Source organism: Pristis pectinata, chromosome 29 (genome assembly GCF_009764475.1).
Source record: "Pristis pectinata isolate sPriPec2 chromosome 29, sPriPec2.1.pri, whole genome shotgun sequence".
In the NCBI taxonomy this organism is placed as follows: domain Eukaryota; kingdom Metazoa; phylum Chordata; class Chondrichthyes; order Rhinopristiformes; family Pristidae; genus Pristis; species Pristis pectinata.
In genome coordinates, this window is record NC_067433.1 from 15881070 (window position 1) to 15899121 (window position 18052).

An 18052-nucleotide genomic window follows, 5' to 3' on the forward strand; every position below is an offset into this window, starting at 1 on the left:
CTTCTGAACTCCATCGAGTACAGGTCCAGAGCCATCAAACGCTCCTCATATGTTAAGCCTTTCATTCCTGGGATCATTCTTGTGAACCACCTCTGGACCCTCTCCAGGGCCAGCACATCCTTCCTTGGATACAGGGCCCAAAATTGCTCACAATAAGATAAGAGAGATATCTTTATTAGTCACATGTACATCGAAATACACAGTGAAATGCATCCTTTTTGTGTAGAGTGTTCTGGGGACAGCCCACAAGTGTCACCACGCTTACTGCGCCAACATAGCATTACCACAGCTTCCTAACCTGTACGTCTTTGGAATGTGGGAGGAAACCGGAGCACCCGGAGCAAACCCATGTAGGCACGGGGAGAACGTACAAGCTCCTTACAGACAGTAGCCGGAATTGAACCCAGGTCACTGGTGCTGTAATAGCGTTACATTAACTGCTACACTACCGTGCCTGCCACTATATCCCTAAATACCTTTACCAAATAAAAACATTATATATTGCAGTATTAACAGTTTCACAACAGCCCTCCTTGCCTTAGCATCTATAGTATTTTGGGGACGGAATTCCAGCTTTCCACGTCCTGTCTGAACAGCCTGATAACAACCTTAGGGATGTACCTTCTGTTTTTGGGACTCCTCCCAGATGAAATATTCTGTCTCCCCATCAAATCCTTCAGTCATCCTGGAAACTCAACAAGATCATCCCTTAACCACCAATACACATAAGAATAAAACTTCTAGCCCTGGGATCATTTTGGAATTGGAATTGGTTTATTATTGTCACATGTACCGAGGTACAGTGAAAAACTTGTCTTGCATACCGTTCATACAGGTCAATTCATCATGTTTCACAGTGCATCGAGCTGGTAAAAGGTAAAACAATAACAGAATGCAGAATAAAGTGCAGCAGCTACAGAGAAAGTGCAGTGCAGGTCGACAATAAGGTGCAAGGGCATAATTGATTGTGAGGTTAAGAGTCCATCTTATTGTACTAGGGAACAGTTCAATAGTCTTATAACAATGGTAAATTTGTACTGTATCTCTTCAATCTTTCCTGCTGTGGAATCTCAAACTGAATGCAGTACTTTCAATGGAATCTCCCCAAATGTGCATAGAACAGCAGCCGATCTTCTGCCCCTCTCTATTCCAGATGCCCTTGCTATATCCATTGGTAACTCTTAGTGAAACTCTTCCACTGCCACCACCATAACCTTGTGACCTGCCCCTAACCCCCATCACTCATGTTCCCAGTTGTTACTTGATAAGATAAGATCACACGGTCACAAGGCAAAGGAGCAGAAGTAGGCCATTCAGCCCATCGAGTCTGCTTCATGAGCTAAACAAAACTATTCCTATCTAGCCCCAATTTCCGGCCTTTTCCCCATATTCCTTGATATCCTGACTAATTAGATAGGTATCAATCTCCTCCTTAAACACCCCCAATGATCGGGCCTCCATAGCTGTATGTGACAAAGAATTCCATAAATCCATGACCCTCTGGCTAAAGAAATTTCTCCACAGTTCTGTTCTAAACGGGTACCCTCTAATTCTAAGACTGTGCCCTCTAGTCCTGGACTCACTCACCAAGGGAAACAGCTTAGCCACATCTTTATTAGTTGCATGTATATTGAAACACACAGTGAAATGCATCTCTTTGCGTAGAGTGTTATTCGAGCAGCCCACAAGTGTTGCCACGCTTCCAGCGCTAACATAGCATGCCCACAACTTCCTAACCTGTACGTCATTGGAATGTGGGAGGAAACTGGAGCACCCAAAGGAAACCCACACAGACACGGGGAGAACGTATACAAATTCCTTCCAGACAGTGGCCAGAATTGAACCCGGGTCGCTGACGCTGTAAAGCGTTACGCTAACCGCTACACTACCGTGCAAGGAAAGAAACAAAAAGGAAAATGAGCTCACATTTCTTCTAAGTTTTTGAGTTCTTGCTGGTTTCTTTTATAATGGTCCCTTTCACAAATGGAACTAGCAAAATTAAGTTACTAAACTATTCAATATCTCTGTAACCTGCTGAAATATTTGACAAAGAGTTCATAATTTCACAGATTGTCCAAAAGCACAAACACAGAAATTAAAACCAAGGATGTAGTGATTTGCTGAATTGCATCAACATGTTTTGTTTTGTGAAAAATTTTAAAGAGTCACTGAAAGAACAGCAAATACTCAAGTTTAAATCTAGGCCTAGTTTAACAAGTATGGTAACTTTCTTAATGCAAAATATGAGGCTTCTTTGTCACAGTCTGATCTCCAGCATGTCTCCCTTATTTTCTAGATTCTTTTCCAAGTATGTGGCTTCTCTTGGTGTTTTGTCAATGTAAAAATGAAAATGCTTCATTTCCTTCCTCTTTCTAACAATGTCAGAGGCTCCAATATTAGTGGCAAATGCAAAATGTTTCCAGTGAACTAAGTTTTTCCACTGGCTATTTTTAAGTATTGTATTTATCTTCTTCTAGCAGCTCAGCATTTTCCTCCTGTTTGCTTTGGATTCTGTCTGCTGAAGGGAGATTGTGTACAATTTAATTCATCCGTGCCAATTGGACAGTGCTGGCAAAGCTTAGATTTAGTGGCAACATGATTTTTGGTATGCTAATGCTGTCGCTGGCCTGGTCTTCTGGTCTCGGGTTCACACCTTGGCCTGATAGTAGAGTATGTTGCATATTGGCATGAGATTAAGGATTTTGATGGAATATATTTCTGCTGTAACTGATGGATCCATTCCGAACCTATCCCATTCAGCATGGTAGTGGTGCCATCCGAAACAATGGACCTTCTTCTTATTGTGAAGGTGAGAATCCACCTCCACAAGGCTGGTGTGCTCATCGGTCTTATCAATACACTCATGGACAAATGCATCTGAAGTGATTGAGGACAATGTTCCTCACTTGTTAGATCCGTCAGACCATTTTACTGTTGGCAAAGATAAAGGCAGGATGGGAAAAAAATAAACTTGCAAACATGCAGAGCTGTGACAAACTTAGGAACTTTTTGCCTTTAGTTTTATGTAGGTTGGTATGGCTGAGTCCGTTAATATTAACAACTAACTTTGACTGGGAAGTTTCTCAAAACTGTTTGCTTTGCCTCTAAATGCATTCACCACCTGGACTTGCTCTGTTTTTTTTTGCACACCTGCGCTCACCTGGACTGGACACAGAGTGGCAAATGAGCTGATCTGCCTGAATGTAGGAGGCGTAGTGTGGCCTAAACAGTGAATAAACCCACATGATGCATCTCGCTGGGAGCCTCCTGTCAGTCATTGACAGGAGGCAGGGTTGGGAGGCAGCCTCGCATTCTGCCAAACTATCTGCAATAAATTCCTTTGGTGTTCAAAGGCACGTAAAAGCTATTAAGATTACTTCAAATATTTTTTTAAACAAGTTACTTCTTAAGAAATTGATAATCAACTAGGACACATTAAAAAACTAAGACATTAATAAAACATTAAAATAAAGGAAAATAACAAAAACCTGAACTTATTTCACTTTCTGCATCCATGTACTGGGCCAGGGATTGTCATTCAGTCAATGGGATGTTCTACTCCACCCCAAGTCCTGCTGCATCATAAGCTGTCCCTATGTAACAAACAGGTTCTGTTTTTTTACAGATGTCCATAAGTTGATTTCATTCATAAGTCAGAAAACACACAAAAATCACTCGATATGTTAACCAGACCTACACAGTGTTGAAATGAATGACATCAAGAACATATAAGACTGATAATAAAAACAATTACTAAAAATGGAGAGAGAGAGGAAACTAGTTCTGCTCTTCGTAGGAACGAATCTACGTACGTATATCGGATTTTTGAATTTAATAAGTCGGGCATTCGTAACCCAGTGGCGGCCCATGGCACAGGAGCGGTCAGGGAATCCTCCACAATCAGGCTGCGCTGTTAACTTCCATGTGGAGTCCAGCAACAGAGCAGAATGACAGGTACGCTGGTCCCATCTCTCATTCAGTATGCCTCAGGCTTACAGTAAGTCTGGGTCTTACTTACCTGGGAGTGACTGAACATCAGTTGGCTTGATTCAGCCCAATGTTTGCAGTCATAACTATATTATCTACCATATATCTGACGAAGCAGATCCAGGAAAATTCTCAGCCTTCGCATTACATTTAAAATGTCCTTTGTTTATGCCTGCCATCAAAAATTCTTCACTGGGATTAGATTTTGCATGAAGTAGTCATCTGAACTCTCTATGCATTGGATTTATCTTGCTTGGTGAGGAACTCTTATATGTGATTTCTTCTTAACATTAGATGTTGCGTAGATTTGTGGAAAAGTTCTAGGAATTAAATTCAGTAGTTAAAAGAAATTTACCTGGAATTATGATCGCATAACACAGATTTTTTTTCACTACTATGTGATTGAAAATCAACCCAGAGTTTAAACCACATTTGCAGCCATTTCTGAGTTAAGTGATATCAATCAAGAAATTCAGCTGGAAGCTACTGGTTGTGATTCACTCTGGCAACCCCAGTGCTTGCTCTTGATCCCATAGCACTCAGGTTGACCTGCAGTTTAAAAAAGAAACTTGCATAAATTATAGTCTTTTCCTGCATCCCCGTACCTCGCATTCTAAAGGGAGGATGAGGCAACCGTGGCTGACAAGGGAAGTCAGACAGCATAAAAGCAAGGGAGAGGGCATACAATATCGCAAAACTTAGTGGGAAGCTAGAGGATTGGGAAGCTTTTGAAAACCAACAGAAGGCAACAAAGAAAGCAATAAGGGGAGAAAAGATGAAATATGAAGGTAAGCTAGCCAATAATATAAAAGAGGATACCAAAAGTTTTTTCAGATATATAAAGAGTTAAAGAGAGGCAAGAGTGGACATTGGACTGCTGGTAAATGATGCTGGAGAGGTAATGGGGAACAAAGAAATGGTAGACAAACTGAATAAGTATTTTGCGTCAGTCTTCAATGTGGAAGACACCAGCAACGTGCCAGAAATTCGAGAGAGTCAGGAGGTAGAAGTGAGTGTAGTCGCTATTACTGAGGGGAAGATGCTTGGGAAGCTGAAAGGTCTGAAGTTAGATAAGTCAGCTGGACAGATGGACTACACCCCAGGGTTCCGAAGGAGGTAGCTGAAGAGATTGTGGAGGCATTAGCAGTGATCTTTCAAGAATCACTAGATTCAGGAATGGTTCTGAGGACTGGAAAATTGCAAATGTCACTCCACTCTTTAAGAAGGGAGGAAGGCAAAAGACAGGAAATTATAGGCTAGTTAGGATGTTTCCAGTAGCGGAAGAGTCTTGGACCAGAGGGCACAGCCTCAGAATGGGAGGACATCCTTTCAGAACAGAGATGAGGAGGAATTTCTTTAGCCAGAGGGTGGTGAATTTATGGAATCCATTTCCACAGATGGCTATGGAGCCCAAGTCATTAGGAATACTTAAAGTGGAGGTTGATAGGTTCCTGATTAGTAAGGGTGTCAGAGCTTACAGGGAGAAGGCAGGAGGATGGGGTTGAGAGGGAAAAATAAATCAGCCATGATCGAATAGCGGAGCAGACTCAATGGGCTGAATGGCCTAATTCTGCTCCTATGTCTTATGGTCTCACTGAATTGTCCCCAACACCTCTAATCTCCAACTTCCCTCCCTGCGATGTGCAGACCTCCAGTGCTCTTCCCCTCCTCCCTGCTGCCACTTCCTGCTCCCAGTCTCATCCTAATGTAGATGCTCCTGATCCAAGATCTCAGCCCCCTTCCCTCGTTCAACCATGCTGCTGTCCTTGCTGATGAGGTTCCCTATCTGCCCTCCACCACTGCTGGCGGTCAACCCTCCCTGTTTTCCATGGTCAACTGCACTCTCACGTTTATGGCTAGCCTCCCGAGACCCTGCAGTCTGTATGGCCAGATTTCCAGACTCTCTCATCTCCATGTCTTGCTTGTCCAACCATCCAAACTGCAGCCAGCCTGATACCGAGACCCAACCACATGCTGGGCTCCAGTAGCCCTGCAAACCCACCTCCACCAACCACAGACCCGACTAAACTGGTCTTTGCTCCACCCTTTGGGGCACTCTGGAATATTTAGCCCACTTTTATTTTGCTTCCTCATGTGTGGAAAAAAAAGTCAATATTTTATTTGCTTGACCTCTTAGAGAAAAAAATGGTGTCTTGCCATAAAAGGGGACCAATTGATAGGACATCTCAGAGACATCTGCTTTCAGTCGTACCTCCTGTTCATCAAAGGAGCCAGAAAAAGGTGCAACCAGCTACATTGGAGCATTTGGTCTTGTTATTTTCATATTGTTCATCACTTAAAATATTTGACACAAGAATTGGGGCACACTGAGCAAAGTGGGGGTGAGGGGAATGTGAAGGTCAGAGATAGCTGCTGGAGGGAGATAAGCAGGAATACAAAGCTCTACCAGAGCTGGATTCTGATCAGTGGAGGAGGTGAGAATGTGAACCATGGGGGGAGAGGTGAACAGCAGTTAGAACCAGATGATAAATTCCCATAATTTACCACAACCGCTGTAAACCACTGGTAGCCCTTTTGTGTTCCTGCTTATCTCCCTCCAGCAGCTGCCTCCGACCTTCACCCTCCTCTCCCCTCACCTTGCTTCCTGTTTTATTCCCCTTTTGTCTGCCTCCATCTATCATTCACCTGCTACTCTCTTCCAACTCCACCCCCGCTCACCTCCCCTACCTGGCACTACCTGCCTGCCGTCTTACACCCCTCCTCAGTCCACCCATCACCTCGGAGTCCTTTCTCGCCACTCCCCTTCTCCTCTTTACACTGGCCATCTCCCCTCTCTGCTCTCAGTCCTGATGCAAGGTTCCGACCCGAAACGTTGATAGTTCCTTTCCTCCCGCAGATGCTGCTTGTCTGCTGCGTTCTTCCAGCAGATTGTTTGTTGCTCCAGCTGCCAGCATCTGCCATCTTGTGTCTCACATAATTTACCCATCTTTTATTCTTATATTTAAACTAAGATTCCCAATGACAGTTTGTTTCTTTTTAAAATTCCTCTCTTGTGTCTTTTAGAAGAGGGTATTGCTCTTTTCTCCAAAAGCAAAGGGCTTATTCGACAATTTTTCAACCTCTGCTGTGGAGAGTACTACACTGTCAGTGGCTTCACCAGTTGACCCAGCTTCAGCTGAAACCTTCTTCAACAAGCAATCAGCTGCCATAGGTGTACGCTTCACATTTAAAGTGTAAGAGCCAGAAACACTATAATTATAAATCTTAAAATAGAACTTCAATGAATATCTGATCTTGGGCTGCAAGCAAACCAGAATTCAAAGAAATTGAACTGGGCAGTATCTTTATTTTTAGAATGACAGAGCATAGCTCATCTTTTACTTTGACATCACTTTCCTGCACTAACCCTGTATCCAATGATTCCTTTAATAAAAAATTCTGCTATTTCCTTCTGAATCCTCTATGCATCTGACATACCAATGCACTTAAGTACCCGGACAGGCGCAGTGCAATCCAACAGATACCACTTATGGAACCTTCCATCCATCCATGTGTGGCCCACACCATCCACTTTACTGTTGTTTAAAGGGGACCTGCTTGGTTAAAGTTTGGCACTGGAAACCCACCTTGGTTTGTTCCACTTTAAGTGAGGTACTTACCTAGCTCTCCCTTGGCAACTGCCCCTCACTTCTTCTCTACGCCATCCCATTTGCCTCCCATCCAGTACTAACCAGCACCTCCTGAAGCTCACAGTTGTAACTCACCACCACCAGTCCAATTTCTGGATCTCCCTACACAGGCAGAGAACTCGCATGCTGACAATGCCTCCACCAACCAACTCTCACTCAACCCCTCTGGCATCCTCCAGTCTAACTCCTTTACCGATTCTGACCCCCCCCCCCCCCGAACCTCTGCCTGACTCACACTACAGCCCCCCGACACTTTCCCCCAACCTGTGGCCTCACACAGACCCCCACCAGCCCCTCAGGACTTGACCACAAAGTTAACTGATTTCTTTTGCATGTTCTGCATTGGTGGAGCATGCAATGTAGAGGTGTTTTGTCCTGCACAGCATGTTCAGTGGTGCCAATGTTGACCTTAGTGGGCTACTTAAGTTTCCCAATGGCAAGCACTCAGATAAAACATTTGTTTGCCTGCCATGGGCCGATTGTTTAATGCAGCTAAAAAGCATTCCAGTTTTTGATATGCAGCCTCAGAAATGAGACAGTGTACTTTGTTAAATATTACTAGAAAGGAAAATCACCTTTGTTAAGGCTAAAAATAAAACTAACATTGTTTAAAAGTACAATAGCATCTGTCCAACAGGTTTTCATTGCAATCATTCAATGTGTTGCTGTTAGCGTACTTACGATCAATTGCTGTTTTTTATTGGAATGGGTGAAGTACTTCCTCATCATATGAAGAGTTTGCTTTGTTTAATGAAGAAACTACCAGGTAACTGGGGGCAATGGACATTGAGAGAATGCCAGTTGATTTTATCACTGTGTTTGATAGAATGTCAAAAATATGAAAGAGTCTTTGAATGTGTGTGATCTGGAGGAAGATCCATATAAAGCAACACATATTTCTCGAACATGAGGGAGCATGTTGCCTTGGTTCTTGTGGCACTATGAACGGGTCACAAGTTGCATTGATATAAGTATAATATACTCCATTAAAATAGTCTCTGTGTGTTACATTTAGTTGTGACAAACTGCTCTACAGCCAATGGTCTACCACCATTCACCAGATTTTGTCACATCTTGTCTCATTCACTTGATGAAGTCCAATTTTCCATTCATGCCAGCTGTGATTGGAGCAAAACATGTAAAATGCTGGAGGAACTCAGCAGGTCAGGGAGCATCTATGGAGGGAAAGAAACAGTTGACATTTCAGGTCGAAACCCTTCATCAGTTCTCCATAGATGCTGCCTGACCTGCTGAGTTCCTCCAGCATTTTGTGTGTGTTGCTCCAAATTCCAGCATCTGCAGAATCTCTTGTGTCTCCATGTGGCAGCCATGATTAGAATGTTTTGTGTAAAGTTATATTTCCCCCTTTCTGCTTTTAATCTCTTCTTTATAATGGCTGTACCAAGGAGCGCTCTTTGGAATGAAGTTGATGTCTCAACAGCAATCTTTTAAAGTTACAAAAGAAATAGGTGATGATATGGAGGAAATTGGGGGATAGAAGTGAATTAGAGGGTAGAGACTAAATGGACCAGGGACCTACTATAGATCTCTTCTACCTGATCAACCAATCTCTTTTGTGTCTGAAAATCTGGGTGTCTGATGTCAGCTGTGTCCTGCTGTCTCTTCCAACAAATTGCCACGGTCTAGATTGACTTCCGTTACTGGTTGCAGTTGCACTGCCCCAAGCTGGACTTGTTCAGCACCAGCTGGCTTGAACTGCTACTCATCAGTTGCTTGGAAGCGGGCCCTTGATGAGATAAAAAGACAATCAACAGTGTAGTTTGCAGTGGTGGCATGAAGTCCTGTCTCAATGTAACTTTTCCAGCACTATTGGTAGAAACAATGAAATTACTTCCTAATGAAACAAGTGAAATTATTAATAGATTGTAACAAAAACATTTTAATTTCTGTAACTTCATCTTGCAATATCACATTCAAGTTCTAGATGTGGTGCTGTTCATGCCACACAGTAAAGTAAATTCAGATTTATTCACCAGGAAAGTTGTCTTCACTGTGGAAAAAGTGAAGTCTGTGTTACATTATCTCAGTTGTGTATTTCACAGTGTTCAATATTATTCATTGTTCCAATTCTGTGTATGCAATTATTTTCAGACTGATGTGATACATTTAATCTGAAAGATGTCAAGTAAGAAAATTATAAACAAGATTTGAAGGGGTGTACCAAGGGTAGTTCTTTTGGACACCATAAAAATAGGAACAGCAGTGATGAGTCAGTTATGTTGCTCTCTGAATGTCATTTATAATTTTATAGAGTACTTCCATTTTGGTTCAAGCGACTTGTTTGAATTGCTACCATTTTAATTCATTTAGAATCTTCAGATGTGTCCACCTCACTTACTCTTGCCACTTGCAACTAAATCTGCTAAAGTTCGTATTTTTAATGAAATTCATTTTCTTCTGAGGCAGTCCCTTGAAATCGAGGCTGACCTGTTTCCACTTCAGTTTTTTGGGTTCTGAGGTGGCTGACGTGGGGATTGCATGTTCCTGACAGGGCAGATGAGTGGGTAATTTATGAGGCATTTCCACTGCTTATGCACAGCTTCTGTGTGCTCGAGCCTCTCAATGCTATCCTGAATTCTCCTTCTTCATCTTGAGTGGTCATGAGGCAGGTAATGGGGATGTTTCATTTCTTCAAGGAGGTTTTTAGTGCATTGTTGAATCTTTTTCTCTGTCCACCTGCTAATATCTTCCTGTGTCTGTAGAATGTCTGTTTCAGGAGGCTGCTGTCAGGCATGTGAACAGCATAGCCTGGCCAGCGTGTATCCAGGCCTTTGGTGCTGGGGATGTTGACCCAGAAGAGGATACTGACATTGGGATGCTTATCCTTTCATTGAGCTTGGACGGGTTGGTAGGATCTTGCCAGTGCCGTAGGTAGTCCAAATTTCAGAATTTGAAGAGAGGGCAGAGGTGACTGCTGCCTGGTTGATCAGGAATTTTGTGTCAGGGCTATCTTTTATCTTCAGATGCTCAAGGATACTGTGTTTTTGCATTATTACTAATTCTTATTTGAAAATTCCAGCAATCCTTTCCAAATCTAATTACAGCTTTTTGGAAATGCATATTATATATTCCTAATCTTTTGAGGAATTCTCTAAAAATGGATCTTAATGAGATAATGAATCTTAGAGCTTATATACTGAGATTCTGTTGTTATATATTTATAAAAAGGTTTATCTCTTGAATTAATTTTGCCTTATGTCACAGTGATCCTGAGTGGGTTAAAACCACACCATCCTATTCATTATTGCCTAATTTGAAGGTAGGTTGATATACTATGCCAAACTCTTTAATGCCTTTAAAGATCTGTTCTCAACTGCCTTGTTTCCATGGATACATGATTTACATGATTCCTTCCCAGGAGACAGCATATTCCTCAGTAAAATCACAGTTCTTCCTTGTGCAAAATGGAATATTTGCGAATTCCTTTATTAACTTGGGGCAGCGGACACATTTCCCTTGCAGAGGGTCCTATGCAGACGTCAGTTTGAGGCTTTCCCATCTCTAAGACAATGATACAGTTAAAAATGTAAATTACAGTCAGATTAGTCTCACTTTTGTCAAATGCTTATTGCCTACATTTAAAAAGATTAAAATAGAAACAATTGATTGAGATAAAAGAAAAGAACCAATAGAAGTAAAAAATGAGTGAATAACATGATAATCCACCTTTCAAATTGTGAAGAGGATGCAAGGTGTCTTCAAAATGAAAGACAGTGGGAAAATATTTGACAAATGGGGTATAATGTGTGGAAATGTGAGGTTCTTCAGATTGTTTTGATGATGATATCAATGATTATATTCAAGGCTGAGGTAGACATATTTTTGGTTTTTAGGTTAATGGAACAGGCAAGAAGGTGGAGCCAAGGTGAAGATCAGATCAGTCATGATCGTATAGAATAATTGAGCAGGTCCAAGAGACCATGTAATCTACACTTGCACCTGTTTTTTAATGTTGTCCCAATCACTTCAGTTTAGTTTGTAGTTCTGCAAGTCGTACGTACTTTGGTACAGTGAATCCTTCAAGGATTGTTACTGGCTCAAGAGCCGCAAGCGGTAGAGAGGCTTGCACAGAGCCAGGAAGTTCCCAGAGATGTCTTGTCAGGAATGTTATAAAGGAACATTGGAAGTGGGTGTAATTAATTCACTCCCTCAGGCAATTCTGTGAGATCCTGTCCTGAGTTGTACATTAATTCCTTAACCTTTAATAACCTGAAAAAAAACTTACAAACTCAGCTTTTAAATTTTCAGTTGACTCTAGTCTCTCAGCTTTCTGGCTCTAGATTTCCATAATACTTATGTGAGCAACAGTGCTTTCTGAATCAAGGGTTATTTTGCCATTCCACACTTGCTGTATTCTGGGTATCAGCCATCAGTTAAATAAAGCCAGACTGCAGAATGATGAGTTGAGGCTGGGTATTGGTAGAGTCGAAGAAGGATATTCATTCCCAGCCTGCTACCACAAAAAGAGAGTGTGGAGCAGATTGGATTGGGATGCTGAGCAATCATAAGGGGAACAAACACAGAAGTAAAGGATATGTGCAACTGATGTTGAATTAATAATTAACTTATTCTGCCTCCAGTTTCCAAACATTTGATTGTTCTGAAAATGTAGTGATTGAGCCAAATGTCTAGAAATATCTTGAGAAAAAAAATCGTCTTTCTCCCACTATCAGAGTCAAGGAAGTGGTAATAAAGCTTCCTGAATGAAGGATAATAATGTTCCAGTGCATACCATGTTACAGCTTTGAGTTGAGTAAATTTCATCATTAACTATTATTGTAAATGATTCAATACTATGAACTAGCAAATTCAACTGCAATGTATTAATCAGATTGGAATATCTGCAGTACTGTAAGTAGGTTGTAAAAAGGCTGACTAAAATAAACAGGGAAATTAGTTTCATGCACATTGAAAGTTTGCTGACTGGTTTCCATCACAATAAATGCCTCAGTTCCTCTATATGGTGCCGACATTGTTGAGAATAAAATTTAACTGAAGCACCTTGTGTTCATGTCCTGCTCCTCTAGCAGAGATTGATCTCTAAACAATTCTGACATGAAATAAAGATTCTGGACTCCTGTCTAAAAATAAAACAGTAAAGTTGGGAGGAAGAAGGGTCAAAGAGAAATGTTTTGCTGATTTATTTTCTTTTGTAAGCTGGAAGGAGCTGGAGAAAGAGTTCTGGTGAGCAGAGGCAGTAATTGAAAAATGAAAATAGTTATAATTTGAGCCTGGTAATAAAACTCAAAACCAGACTTCTAACAAATAAAAAAAGAACACTTGTTTTTGGTATGATATGGTTGCTGGCCTGAGGCTGCATAAGAGTGTCAGTGTGTAGTAGTTTATTAGCTCAATTTGATCTCAACACCAAGTTGTTCACTGGATAATATGATGCTTCAGTAGGTTTGTGGTTGAGCTATTCATATGTCGGTGTACATGGATTAGGACTGACTATTCCACACATTGCACATAACAATGTTTTGGATTCCGCTGTATGTTCATTTGCAGGTCCATCTCCTGTTCACTAATCACAAACTTCCACAGGTGCCACTACAACAGGTAATTGGCCTGTTATTTGTGCTTTAAGGAAGGTGTACATTAGCAGCAAATGACTGCTGCTAGAACACAGCAAATGAAGTCAGCCAGAAACCAAGCATTAAGTGTTACAAACCTGGCTGAAGAGGGGTAGAATTGGTCTAAAGGGAAAGTTAATACAGCACCTGCATCTTCCCATTGCCAGTCACTTCAACTCCCCCTCCCACACTGTCACTGATATGTCAGTCCTCGGCCTCCTCCACTGCCAGGAGAATTCCAAGCACAAACCGGAGGAACAGCACCTCATTTTCCGTCTTGGAACCTTGCAGCCTAACGGCATGAATATCGAATTCTCCCACTTTAGGTAATCCCCACCCCCCTTCCCCACAATCCTCTCCCCCCACGATGCTTCTTCCCTTCTTCCCTCTCCTAGCCTTGTTTTTTTCCTCTCTCTTCTTACCTTTGACCCATCCCCGGTGGATCTGCTCTCCCCTCCTCCCCTGCACCTGCCCATCACCATCTCTTACCTGCATCTACCTATCACCACCCTGTGCCCACCCCGCCTCCCCTCTTTTGTCCACCTATCACTACTCTGCTTTTCCCTCCTATATATTGGGCTTCCCCTTTTTCTATCTTCAGTCCTGAAGAAGGATCCTGACCCGAAACATTGACCGCCTTCTTTTCTCCACGGATGCTGCCTGGCCTGCTGAGTTCCTCCAGCATCATTGTGTTTTTCATCAAGTTAATACAGCATCTTGGAATGAATCAAGATGCATTATAGACAGAGAAATGCATTGTCAGATTTGGTATTCATTCAAGTTTTATTTTTGCACCAAACACGTTTGGGTGGATTTTACGGAGGATATGGCAGAATGAGAAAAAAATTATGAGTGTTCAGTGCATGTGTGATTAATTTGTGAATTTTTGATGCTGTCAGAGGGTGCAGATCGACCATATATTCCATTGTGAAACTCCCTTTAAATAACCACAAATGAAGTTGTTGCCTAGAAACAGAAGATATTTGCACCCATTTTCAATGACCATTCCCCATCCATCAGGGACGTTCGGGCATTATTCATCTTTGTGCAGTTTACGTTTCACCAACATTACTTTGCCTGTGATGGTATCATCAAAGTGTGTGGTGCTCACCTCTGCCTTACCAACAGGAATTGGAGCAGTGTTTGATGACCTAAGATCTTTGTTTAGAACTTCCAGTAAAATAAGGAGAAAAATCATGCACAACTCAGATACACTGTGATCTCTGTCTAAATTATAGTCTTTGCCCCATTGTGGCAGAGGTCAACTCACAAGGCAGGATTCAACGTATGAGGGAGATCTTTGGAAGGCAGAACAGTGTGAGGGCAAAATTGTGAGCAATTTTGGGCCCTCTATCTCAGGAAGGATATGCTGGCCCTGGAGAGGGTCCAGAGGAGGTTTACAAGAATGATCCCAGGAATGAAAAACTTAACATATGAAGAGCATTTGATGTCTCTGGGCCTGTACTCGATGGAGTTCAGAAGGATGAGGGGGATCTCATTGAAGCTTACCGGATACTGAAAGGCCTGGATAGAGTGAACATGGAGAGGATGTTTCCATCAGTAGGAAAGTCTAAGATCTGAGGGCACAGCCTCAGAATAAAGGGACATCCCTTTAAAACTGAGATGAGGAGGAATTTCTTCAGCCAGAGGGTAGTGGATCAGTGGAATTCGTTGCCACAGAGGGCTGTGGAGGCCAACTTATCGGGTGTATTTAAGGCAGAGATTGATGGGTTCTTGATTGGTAAAGGGGTTAAGGGTTACAGGGAGAAGAATGGAGTTGAAAATATCAGCCATAATTGAATGGGGGAGCAGACTCAATGGGCCAAATGGCCTAATTCTGCTTCTGTGTCTTACTGTATTACGTTAGGTGCTGGTGTGGCCACACACACACTGAAGACATTTTCTTTCCCCATCCCTGTCCTTCCACACATTGTCCATCACCTCCCGAACAGCCCTTTATGCTGCTGTATCGAGGCTGCCATACAGAGAGGTTTTTAAATGCAGTATCCTTTGTCCCATGTTTCCTCGCATGGCACTTATGATCTCTGCAGGAAACCACTTGTCGGACCAGGTTTTAACAGTTTAGCACCCTAAAATTCAAAATGTACTTTCTGGGGAGAATGGAACCCTGTTCATTATGGATCATTTGCACTCAGAAATCTGGCAACTCAAAGTTGTCCCAGAATACATTAAAGTTTGTGAACATCTAAAACAAGGGGTCATAATTCAGTAAGAAACTAGCTTTTATGTTTCACCTTTCACATCCTCAAAACATCACAGAGCACTTTGAAGCAAGTTAAATCAAACTACAGAGTAGTTACAGTTGTCAGAAAATGTTGCAAGCAATTCTCACACAAGCATCGCCCATAGGTAGCTATAAATAGATTGTCAATTTTAGGTGGTCTTGGGATATGGGATTCAGGGCATAAAAACTGGGACCAATAACAAAATATTCTTTGGACTTGTTGTTTCTTGTACTGTGAGACCATAAAGTGAAATTTATTAGGGCTAAGTAGTCTGCTATGAATCACTTGGACCTTTAAATATTAGCTGTAGAGCTCCTGGCCTAGATGTTTCTGTGTTTGCCTATTTCAGACTCTGTGATAATTAGGGTCCATGGTAGGATGATGGACCTTTGGAAGCAGCAAGTCTGATGAGACAGGTGGCATTTTCTGAAGTTAGATTTCCACTAGCATTAAAGATCTAATGAAATCCATGACTTACTTGTCTGAAGGCAAAATTTCTTGAGGGCAAAACTTTAAAAAATGAGAATTAGGGGAAAAGAGTGGAGATAGTAGATCTTTCCTTCCCCCATCCTACGTTCTCAATTTCACTATAACCAAAGCTTGAATTTCCGTGGAAAATAAAACCTCTCAGAAAAGGTCATTTTCTTTCTTATGTGTCCTGTATTTTGGCGTAAAATCCCTGTATAGCAATATAAAAAGCATTTATTTGATTAGTAGATAAGAGTTCTGTAATACTCCCCTTTCCCACCACCACCCCCTCCCTCAGCAGAACTTTTGAAGACGCTTGTGTGACTCATGAAGATCGTTAATGATTACTTCCATGCATAGACACAGACTTATCATTATCATTTATCTGTGTGATTTTGGGACATCTATTATTTTAACTCTTTACAACTAGTAATGTGTTCACAGTACATTTTTCAACAAAATCATTTTGCTTTTGATTTTAATCGATGAGAGCAAAATCTCATGTTGTGTATGTGCTTGGGTGCACCAAGGCTGTTTGTAGCCAGATTTGTATAAAGCAGAAATGAGCACAGTAGCATTTTGCTTCATTGTCAGAGGGAAAGTCAACACCATTTAAATTCTTTACCCACTTACTTGTATTAGATTTGCATACTAAAAATTTGCATTTTTCTGTTAGAATAATTTGTCTGTGACAGTGGTGTAATGCTTAAGTTCCTTGATGAGCAGTTCAGAGGCCTAGACAAATAATCCACAATCTGAGTTCAGATTCCAACATGGAAGCTGGTGGGAATCTAAAGAGAGTTAGTCATTGGTAATGATGGCCACGTAACTACTGGATTGTCATAAAAACCCACCTGAATCAGAGAAGAAAATCTGTTAACCTGACCTGATCTTGCCTGTAAGTGACTCCTAACCCACCAATGTGATCATCACGGCTTGGTACGCCGACTGCTCTGCCCAAGACTGCAAGAAACTACAGAGAGGTGTGGACACAGCCCAGCACATTATGGAAACCAGCCTCCCCTCCCTGGACTCTATCTATACCTCTCGCTGCCTTGGTAAAACAGCCAGCATAATCAAAGACCCCACTTACCTGGGTCATTCTCTCTTTTCCCCTCTCCCATCAGGCAGAAGATACAGGAGACTGAGGGCACATAACACCAGGCTGAAGGACAGCTTCTATCTCACGGTGATAAGACTATTGAATGGTTCCCTTCTACGATGAGAGGGACTCTTGGCCTCACAATCTACCTTGTTTGACCTTGCACCTTATTGTCTACCTGCACTGCACTTCCCAGTAGCTGTGACTCTGTATTCTGTATTCTGTTACTGTTTTTACCCTGCACTACCTCAATGCACTGTGTAATGAATTGATCTGTATGATTGGTATGCAAGACAAGTTTTTCACTGTACCTTGGTACAAGTGACAATAATAAATCAGTACCAATACCAATAAATGCCCTCTGAAATGGCCTAGTAACCTTTAGCTTAAAGGCAGTTAAGGATGAGCAAGAAATGATGACCTCACCTGTGAGGCCAAATTCTGAAAATCAAGGAAATTTTAAAAAAGAATTGTTTGTTTAAGACAATTGGAAGTGATTAGTTAAAAAAATTACTCTGCATAAAAACATAAAATAAAACTTATTTGGATCATTTATCAGTGCAGAAATGCACTCACCAGCAGAGTCTATTCAAAAACGATTAATATTTCACAAGTGCCCTACACAACAAGATTTTTTACTTCCACTGATCAGACCAGAACTGGTTTGGTATAGTTACAACACTCAGGGAAGTGCCAGTATTAAATTTCAGATGTATTAAATGCTTGAAAGTGTTGCTGAGGTAATAAATCAGCCATGGTCTCACCGAATGGTGGAACAGACTGGAGGGGCCAAATGGCCTCCTACTGCCTCTTTTTTACATTCTTACATTTCAAACTTAGTAAGCTGTTTCCTCTGGAAATGCTTTTAGGTGAGATTTGGGAAAATGGATCATGCAGAAGAATAAACCAACATAAGTGAGAATGGTAGAGATGAAGGCATCAGTATATGACCAGAGGGAGCTAGAAAGTAAAGAAAGAAGCTGGTTTGTCAATGAAGTATCAGAT

The 18052-nt window shown here is 41.6% G+C and overlaps 1 protein-coding gene across 3 annotated transcripts in view; it reads left to right on the top strand.

Moving 5' to 3' along the window:
- The window catches only part of LOC127584425 (phosphatidylethanolamine-binding protein 4), a 354441-nt gene that overhangs the window by 266537 nt on the left and 69852 nt on the right, over window positions 1-18052 (top strand). Inside the window, exon 7 of one of the 3 annotated variants that reach the window (XM_052041228.1) lies at window positions 11492-11606. The exons of the other annotated variants lie outside the window; for them this stretch is intronic. Within the exon in view, the coding sequence (XP_051897188.1) occupies window positions 11492-11496 (5 nt within the window). The 3' untranslated portion in view covers window positions 11497-11606. Of the gene's footprint in view, window positions 1-11491; window positions 11607-18052 lie in introns of those variants that run through there. 3 annotated transcript variants of the gene reach the window in all.